We start from the raw sequence: 9,265 nt of genomic DNA, 5'->3' as shown, positions 1-9,265 counted from the left end.
AAAAAAATTCTAATGAGTGAGGGTACACCAAAAAAATTTGGTGTACCCGGTACACCTAAAAATTTTTCGTAATTTAGGAATTAGATTTTGTGTAATCTATATTATTTATTTTTGCAAACATTTCAATGTTAGAAAATTTAAATTCTAAACAAAAGAAATTGTTGAGAAAATTGAATTTTTTTCATGGATTAGTGAACAAATGGATGGGTAATATGGGTAATTATAGAGTTTTGGCGAGTTTTGTGTTGGATTTGAATTGGATTAATTAATGATGTGATTTGACCGTTGGATTTAAATTTAAGCCGGTGGATCGTTTTTATTACTGTTAAAAATGATTAAATTGAATTTGAGCCTTTAGATTTAAAAGGGATGTATCTGGAGCGTCATACTGGATCAGAACCCAGGAGGCGCCCCGCCAATGTAAAGTGTAGAACCCCTGCTTGTCGTGCGGCCCGCAGAGAATTCCTCTGTCCTGGGTTGCTGACTGGCGCGGGCCCCGCGTGGGCTGTCCTGGCCTTTGTTGCTGTCATAACGTCGGCTCTTTTTGCCTAACAAGACAAAAAGAGCAACTTCTTGTCCAAATCCTAGGCATCCCCTCGGATCAGGATCCTCTCCCAATATAAGGATGAAGGTCCTCATGATGAAGGGATGTGGGCTGTTAAATGAAAATTTAACGGTTATAATTATTATAACTTTAAAGGAATCTCTTTATTTGTAACCGTTGAATTTTCATATAACGCCATACATCCCTTGATCATGAGGATCCTCATCTTTAGATTAGGAAAGAATCCTGATCCATCCCCCTCACCCGGTAAAACCAAAAAAACAACACTAACTACTCCAACTTAATCAACACCTTTGTTTTATTTTCTACGTCGGTGGTGGGTCACCGTGAACCCCTCAAATAATTGACAAATAAACCTGCATTTTCCACTTTGGTGGGTCACGCTGGACCCCACAAGTAATTAACATATAAACCTGCGTGCTTGTCATTGTGCATCTATACTATTTGGTTCCAAGAAGTGATGAACCAGAAAGTTGAGAGTTGAACAATGTTTCTAACTTTCTACATTATCTTCGAGAAGATGATATGTAATTTTTTTTATTTGAAATATGTATACAACATTATCTACGCTAAAAAGTGAGAGAATGTATTAAGTCTTAGAATGAGATAGCAATATAATTTGGTTCAAATTCACCTATAATAAGAACCAAACCTAAGACATATTAATTATAAATAAAGAAGAATATCGCTAAATTGTAATGAAAAGCTATATTCTAAAATTACTTTAAATTTCGAATTTACTACCCTTCAGTCTTGTTCCCTCCTTTTATTCTAGTCGTTCAAAGCATTTTTAAGCTAATTCAAAGTTCAAGATTATGCCAAAACTTACCATAAAAAAAAATAATGATAATATAAAAAAAAAACCCCACTAATAAGATGGTAGGACCCACAAAGTGGCTAATGATGAAAGAGAGGAGTTTATTAGTCATATGATGTGTGTTTGATCTCAACCAAAAGAACCAAAAAAGTTGTCATTTTACCGTAATTATTTCTATACACTTTGATGAGTTGGGCCTCTCATTATTACTTTGGCAACGGATTTGCGCTTTTATTGTAAAATCAAAATTTTACTCTTATCAAAATTTTCATATTATATTCATACAATTTCTCCAATGTATGTGAGATTCAATTATTCGTGAGTCTTATCTACTAAATTATTAGACCATGCATAATGCAAAATGACTTGCGTCATATAAAAAGACAAACCTGATTGACGACTTGGCTTTTCATTTTATGGAAGGGATGTGATATCCACATACCTCATTTTACTTCTCACACATCATTTTAATTTTCAACCGTTGGATCGAATGAATTGAAAAAGATCAACGGACAGAAATTCTCAAGGGTGTGTGAGAAGTAAAATGAAGCGTGTGGATAGCACATCCCTTCACGGAAACAGTTGACGACTTGACTTAAGTAGTTATTATCTTGCTATGATACAGCTGGCGGTAGCTAAAAAGCCATTTCAACTGTTAAACCCACCAAACGAGCATATGAGTCAATATTTTTCTGATGTTAATTTGATGTTATTGTCCTTTGTTTAGAAAATTGCTTGGCTGTTCCCACAGGCGAGCAATTAAACCAATGAAAGAGACTCTGATATTTTGATGCACTTGAGGGGACAGATGTGCAGCCAACGACCTACATTGCAGATGGAGGAAATATAGACCATTCATATCTTTTTTTTTCAGTAAATGGACGCCATATTTTCATTAGAAGCTATTAATAGGCTAGATAATACAAGGAAATGAATCTTCTTCCTCAATAAGATCACAAACAATAGTAGGAGCTTCATCTAACCAAATACAGTCACACTGGAGTGGAGTGGAGAGCAAAACAAGCAAGTCTATGAGCAATGTCGTTGGCTTGGAGACGGATGTGGGTCGCAGCAGCTCTAGCGATTAATGACAACAAATGCTTTACATCTTCAATTATAGGTCCCATTAAAAAGGTTAATAGAACCACAAGAAAATGTTTCAAATTGAGTGTCAAAATAGGTATCCTCGGATCCTATATATATATATATTATGTTAAAATTTAGGGACATACGCTTTTGACAAATATTTTGTAATTATTTCAACAATCCAAACAATTTATACTTTAGTACAACATTCATAGACCATCCTTACAAAACATTAGACAAATTCAAAAACCGTTAAGAAATTCATTTGTAGTGAAAAAAAAATAGACTAATATGGTTCTACAAAGAAACACTAAATTTAATCCAACGGTTATATAGTTTCAGATTTGAGTGATTTTTAGTATACATGATCATTGAGGTATGACACAAAGAAACACTATATATATTGACACATTTTTTTCACGATAAATTTTATTTGAACCCATATAGTAGCACTCTTCACCCAACTTTACACCAAATTAAAAAATAAAACCAAAATCTAATGTCGAAACAGATGAGAACACGGAAAGGCGTTAGAGGAATTCAAAAACATTTTTGCTATTATCCAACGGTTTCAACTTTTTTATATTTGGATTCGTGTTTGGTTAACAGAAAAGTTTCTCTTACCAAAAAAGAAAAAAAAAAGTTTCGATTTGTTGTGTATTTTGACATTAATTGAACAAGCAACATGTGGTGCTATCTAAGCTTGGGACTTGGATTCATATTTGGTTTTTGGATTGTGTTCCTGCTGGTAAAAATGTCATGGAGCATTCTTGCTATAATTTTTGTCTATTAGATTGTCTTGTACACTGCATGAGTTGATTTTAACTGCCGAATACTAAAAGTTGGGTTATAATAAAATCCGGATGCCATTATCGCTTGAATCTTTTCATCTGTGTATTTTCGGGGACCTCACCTATTAATGGGGGATTTCTGGCAATGCTTTATTATATTATATATATGAGATGCGCTAATGACTGCCGGCTTTTCTTGCAGTCCTTTGATAACGGATATTGTTTGCTATAGTAAAGCAAAGAGGGCATTGTAACAGTTGGCATTGGTGGTCCAAGTGGTTCTAGTAAAACAAGGCATGTATAGTTTCCTATAGGCAAAGAGCAGGAATGATCGTGTTTGTTTGTGTATTTTTTTTTTTTTTTTTTGGGTTTTTGAACGATCAATATTATCTACGTTAAGGGGAGATTGTGGGCTTAGCCTCACAATGAGCTATCAATAATATGGTTTAAATTCGTTTTTGGCGAAAATCGAACCTAAGCCCTCTCACTTACCAGTGAAGATAAATACTACTAGACCGTAGAATTAAGTGGCAATGCTCGTGTTTGTTGCATTCCTAATCTTTATTGGAATCTAAATGTTTACTGAATCTTACCATAAAAGGTGGCATATTCTGTCTGCACTGTTGTGTCGATGGCGTATTGGGATGAATGAGGATCTTTCCGGATCCTCTTTGTGAGGATCAATCGTGTCTATTTATTGTATATCGTGCGGTTAGAAATCATTTTAAAATTTTTATTTAAAATTAAACACAAATAATACCTAACGAAAACTAACCGCATGATTCACGATAAACGGATACGATTAAAGGATCCTTTAAATCCTCACAAATAGGATTCGGAGAGGATCCTCATTCATATGCAATCTACAAATAATGAAATAGAGATTTGGACGGTTTGAATTTTTGGCAAAATGTTGTGGAGTGGGCTCTCAGAAAGTGTGTCAAAAATTGGCCTTATTAAGGTGAGAGAGAAGAGGGAAGCATATGAAACTATTATATTTCCGGAGAGCACATGATGCATGAGTAAGAATTTAATACTCTATCTATTAAGATATTAAATTATGTGCATAATGCAAAAAGACTTGCGTCATATTAAAAGACCTATGTCATATTAAAGGACTTACGTCATACTAGAGGACTTGGGTCATGTTAAAAGACCAACTTCGTATAAAAAGACATTGAATTCAGTTGTCTTTAAGAGAATGGCAATGCAGCTAGCAACTTCAGTTTCTGCCACTAAACTCACATGCTAGCTTCTGCATGCTGTTCTCTCGCCACCTTGTAAACTGAAGATCTCGTTGTAGCTTTATTTAAGTAATCTTCTTTACTCATCATCAAGGTCATTGAGTACATATATATTTGAGTTATTATGGGTAAAAATGTCGAGGAAAGAAATTCAGATGTGGAGAACCAGGTAGAAGAGAAAACAGACAGGTTCGTACTCTCTCTGCTCTCTACTCTCTTTTTAAGTATTTCGAATTCTGAAATTAGCATGCTCCTATCTGTCTCTCTCAAAGTATAGCAATGCACCATGATCGCAATAATGTTATTTTTACCATCTAATTGTATCATCTCTTTAATAGAGATGAGACCCACATGTGTTAATGAACGCTAATTCTATTAGAAAGATAATACAAATGATTGTAAAATTAAATTGTAAGTGTAGCACTGTCCTTATTATTTTCCGTTACATGCAAGGACAGGTACTTCTTGTAGCGAACGTCGTCTGAAATGCACCTATATGACAATCTGATTTTTGTCTGATTTTATCTTGTTTAATTTGTTAGGTCGAGGCTCATATTAGGGTTTAGGGTGAATGCATATGAATTTCATTTGTTGCGTGTTTCCCAGAAATGAACGTTCGAAACCAATGGCTGGAAATGAGACGAGTGCCCAAAAACCGGAAGATGAAGGAAAAAATAGGAGAAAAAAAATAAAGGACATTTTTACTGTGCATCAGGCGCCTTACCTTCGAATGTGGAACATCATATTTGTGATATCATGTGTATTTGCTGTCTCCATGGATCCTTTGTTCTTTTATGTTGTAATCATCGATCAGGATAAAAAGTGCCTTCAAATGGATAAAACGTTGAGAATTGTTGCTCTTCTTATGCGATCACTCACAGATGTCATTTTCCTGATGCATTTTATATGTGAAATTTGTGACTCTGTTCAAAAGACAAAATCGGAAAGAAACTCAGGGACTGGTGTGGATGGGCCACCCTCCAAAACAAATACCCTAAAAAATGGACTCTCCGCGGCAGTGGAACAAACCAGGAGAAATTCGAGTAAGACAATGGAAACAAAGCCGAGGACTTCCAAAACGAATAAAAATGGACCATCCGCGGAGGTGGAACAAACCGGGGGAAATTCGGGTGAGAAATCGAAAATCAGAGAGTTGATTCAATATGCCAGGGAAATGGCTCAGAATATGTCGTCGTTATCCATCATATTAGACGTTTTAGCTCTTCTTCCCCTCCCACAAGTAAGAGAAATTAACTAAACTCTGATTTTTGTTTTTGTTTTTGTACGTAGTTTGCTGAAATTGATGGACTTCTATGTTCTAACCCCTTATCTTTTAATTTTCTGCAGCTGCTAATAGTGTTTTACCCAATGAAACGCTCAGGATTTGTGGAACACCAAAAGGTTGTGAATGTGTTTTTTCTCGGTCAATATGTTCCGAGGATTTTTCGAATTCACCTGTCGGCCAAGGTATTCAATAGGAGTAATGGGATATGGGCTAAGAGTCTATTCAACTTGTTTCTCTACATTCTTGCCAGTCATGTAAGTTTAACCTTAATTGTCATTCTATTTTAATTCATTTGTATTATAATTATTAATATTGGATTATGGATGTAGCTTTTTTGAAAGTGGATAGTGTTCAAATATAACTCATTTGAATTAATCATGTACAATGTTTACAACCTAAGTAGGGTTTGAGAAAACTCATGTGGTAGGAAATTAGGAATCTTAATTTAATTACAATTGACATATATTTTTTCAATCACAGAGAATATTCTGTATTAATTAATTCTATTCTTATAAAGAGACTAATTATCTAGGGTTTTGTGTTTGCATGTTATGAATTTAGGTACTTGGAGCTTTTTGGTACGTTTTTTCTATTCTACGAGAGGTATCATGTTGGTACGAGACTTGTGTAAATCGTAGTATAGATCTCAGAGAATGTACGGATGCTTTCTACTGCGATAGTCGGAGTACTACTGCAAGAAATATAACACTTCTAAACGAGCATTGCCAGTTGGATACTCCAGATGGTGCTTCATCTTCATTTAACTTTGGAATATTTCTTGATTCACTTAAGAATCAAAACACGGAGCATAAAAAGTTTATCAAGAAGTTCCTTTACTCTTTCTGGTGGGGCCTGCGAAATCTAAGGTTCACAGTATATCCATTGACAATCAACAATTTCTGGAGAATATGTAACAAATACATTTTTTGGGGTTATCTAATTCTGCAACATTGTCTAATGTGATATCATGTACCTACAATATTTTGCAGTAATTTTGGGACGAATCTGACAACAAGTACGTATGTCTGGGAAAACTTGTTTGCAATTCTTATTTCTTTCATTGGCTTGCTACTGTTTTTATATCTCATCGCCAATGTACAGGTTGGTATATACTGAATCTCACAATATATCAGTTTTATTTTTCAATCGTTTTTCTTTAGGTCCCGTGTCGTATACAAATACTTGTGAAACGGTGGGTAAATTCAAAATCCAATTTTGTGAGGTATTATTAAGAATAGGACACTTTTTAAAAATAGGTACTATTATCTTTTTATTAAATTTGCGACAAAACAGAAAATTTTAAAGAATTGTAATATCTAAATCGTAAGAATTAAATCCCTTAAATCATGCTACATTCAATCTTTTTTACTTATTTAATATATACACATCATATATTTTTTTGTCGATAATCTACCCATATCATATTTTTTGCTTGTGATCCACCTCTTCAAAATTAGTTGTATTAGATTCTATCTTAAATATGTTTGCTTAAAATTGTATAATCTTGTCATGATATAGATATGTTACGATTGGATTCAAATTAAAAAAAGAGCTTAGATATTTGGACCTGAACCTAACTGTCCCATTTCAAATTATATAAGATACGTAAGTTCTTTGGTGAAACATGCCTTTCTGGTATGTAGCTAGCTAGGACATAGGAGATCATGGATCGAGCTTATGAATGAATTCTACTTGTGGTGAGGCAGACTTTGATACAGATGGAGGCTACAAAATCGGAAGAGACAAGACGAAAGATTGGGATAAAGAAGGTAGATGTACGCACGTGGATATCCGTAAATAAATTCCCTGATAATATCAAGAAAGAAATCGAGAATAGCATAGAGCAAGCATGGGTAAAAGACAAATATGCTGATGTCCACAACCCATTCCTTATTCTTCCCAAGCAAACCAAAGACTCTGTAAAATGCCATCTTTTCATGGATACACTTAGAACAGTATGTTCTTCAAGACTCGATCTCTCTCCATTTATTAATTGCTTCCATTTTCACAGCAATGTTGTTCTGGTGATAGGTAAAAGTGCTTAAGCACATGGATGAATATGTGTTGACGCTGCTGTGCAACTATCTAAAGCCAATGACGTACAATGAGAATAGCTTTGTTTTTCGAGCGGGAGATCCACTCGATTGTATGGTGTTTATTATCGAAGGGACAATGTGGACCTACGCATCGAGTGATAGTCAAGTTGGGCGAGGAATCTCATCAATGGCCATCAAGCGCCTCGGGAAATGTCAATTTTACGGGGAAGAGCTTCTGGATCGGGCATCAGACTGCTTCACAGAACTTCCAGTCTCCAGCAAACATGTCAAAAGTCAGACAAAAGTAGAAGCATTTGTGCTCATGGCCAAGGACTTGGAAACTGTAGTCTCCAGATGCCCACTACAGTGGGAGAACGGCGAAAAGAAGGGTTCTCAAGAGGTGAAGGACATGGCAGCTTCTACCATAGCAATAGCATACCGTCGCAAGGTTCTAAAAGATGTTAGACCTTACTCAAGCGGCGTGTTGGGGCCTAGCGCTTAGGCAGTTAGGCAGAGTCTAGGTGGATGACATATATATTATAAAGTATTGGAATATAACGAAAACATGAGGAACAAACATATAATATGTGTTTATTTGAGTGTTTAATAAGTCCCTTACAATTTATTAGAAACAATAAAATGCAAAAGGAAAGTTATCTATTTTCTATCTAAATGAGTTGCAATCTAGGCAGGTGTTTAGGCGGGTCTGGATGGGCTAGGCGGGTGTCTAGATGGTCTAGGCCGGCGCCTCAGCAGTTCTAGGTGAGTGCCTAAGTAGGTCTAGACCTTTTTGAATTGGACCTCCTTAATGTTGTCTGCGACTCTGGTATTTATAGAGACCTGCATGCTCAAGTCGTGGAAACTAATCCCAATTGCATTGTGACTTGGAGTCTTTATCTGTTGCTAACCCCACACCTTATCACATCAATCAAAACCTATTGTCATCTTGGGAACCTGACCTTCCATCAAATTCGGCTTTCAAAGATTTATCCTTATGCAATCTTTTTTTGACTAGATTATTGGCAACATTCAATGTATATTGTTGTTTTGACCATATAGGAAAACAAAAGAATATTATTGTATTCCTTACCACCTCTATCTTTCGCATGCCCCAAGAGAGACCATGTCCATTTCAACTTATACCTCATTTCAGACGGCACCATGATTACCACTTTTTGATGATAATCATCACCAACTCTTTGCTTGGTCAAGTTCCAACTTCATCCATGCAGAACATGCTAATCCCTTTTAAGTGTCTTTGTGCTGATCACTCCACGCAAACATGAATTGCATGTAAAGTCCCTCACCCACACACATATGCATCATGCATGGAAGAAAATTTGTAACACCTCGGAATACAAATCAAACCAGCTAGATTTTAAGATCAAACCAAGTCAAAATAATTTAACATATTATTAAGGAATATTATCATGTCTAAAAA

The 9,265-nt window shown here is 35.4% G+C and overlaps 1 protein-coding gene across 2 annotated transcripts; it reads left to right on the top strand.

Moving 5' to 3' along the window:
- Window positions 1–4,432: 4,432 nt before the first annotated feature.
- Window positions 4,433–8,578, top strand: LOC103937592 (cyclic nucleotide-gated ion channel 1-like). 2 transcript variants are annotated; one of them, XM_048587068.1, is made up of 7 exons: window positions 4,433–4,692; window positions 5,110–5,743; window positions 5,851–6,042; window positions 6,350–6,654; window positions 6,778–6,889; window positions 7,495–7,743; window positions 7,820–8,578. In XM_048587068.1, exons 1-7 carry the CDS (start codon window positions 4,628–4,630, stop codon window positions 8,324–8,326), a joined length of 2,064 nt encoding a protein of 687 aa, XP_048443025.1. In that variant the 5' UTR covers window positions 4,433–4,627; the 3' UTR covers window positions 8,327–8,578. The 2 variants fall into 2 exon arrangements, with proteins under 2 accessions (XP_048443025.1, XP_048443026.1); XM_048587069.1 differs by having other exon boundaries at window positions 5,046–5,743.
- Window positions 8,579–9,265: the final 687 nt, after the last annotated feature.

This window comes from the organism of the source record quoted next, unplaced genomic scaffold (genome assembly GCF_019419815.1).
Source record: "Pyrus x bretschneideri cultivar Hongxiangsu unplaced genomic scaffold, Pyrus_bretschneideri_v1 Contig257, whole genome shotgun sequence".
NCBI classification, from domain to species: Eukaryota; Viridiplantae; Streptophyta; class Magnoliopsida; order Rosales; family Rosaceae; genus Pyrus; species Pyrus x bretschneideri.
The sequence above is the reverse complement of the archived record's forward strand: the minus strand, read 5'-3'. Positions and strand labels throughout refer to the sequence as shown.

Bases quoted from the DNA above. Each gene is read 5' to 3' on its own strand.
- LOC103937592 (XM_048587068.1), top strand. From the start codon at position 4,628: ATGGGTAAAAATGTCGAGGAAAGAAATTCAGATGTGGAGAACCAGGTA. The intron at 6,890-7,494 runs GTTGGTATATAC...GTGGTGAGGCAG, and splicing joins ATCTCATCGCCAATGTACAG to ACTTTGATACAGATGGAGGC. The intron at 7,744-7,819 runs GTATGTTCTTCA...TTCTGGTGATAG, and splicing joins TCATGGATACACTTAGAACA to GTAAAAGTGCTTAAGCACAT.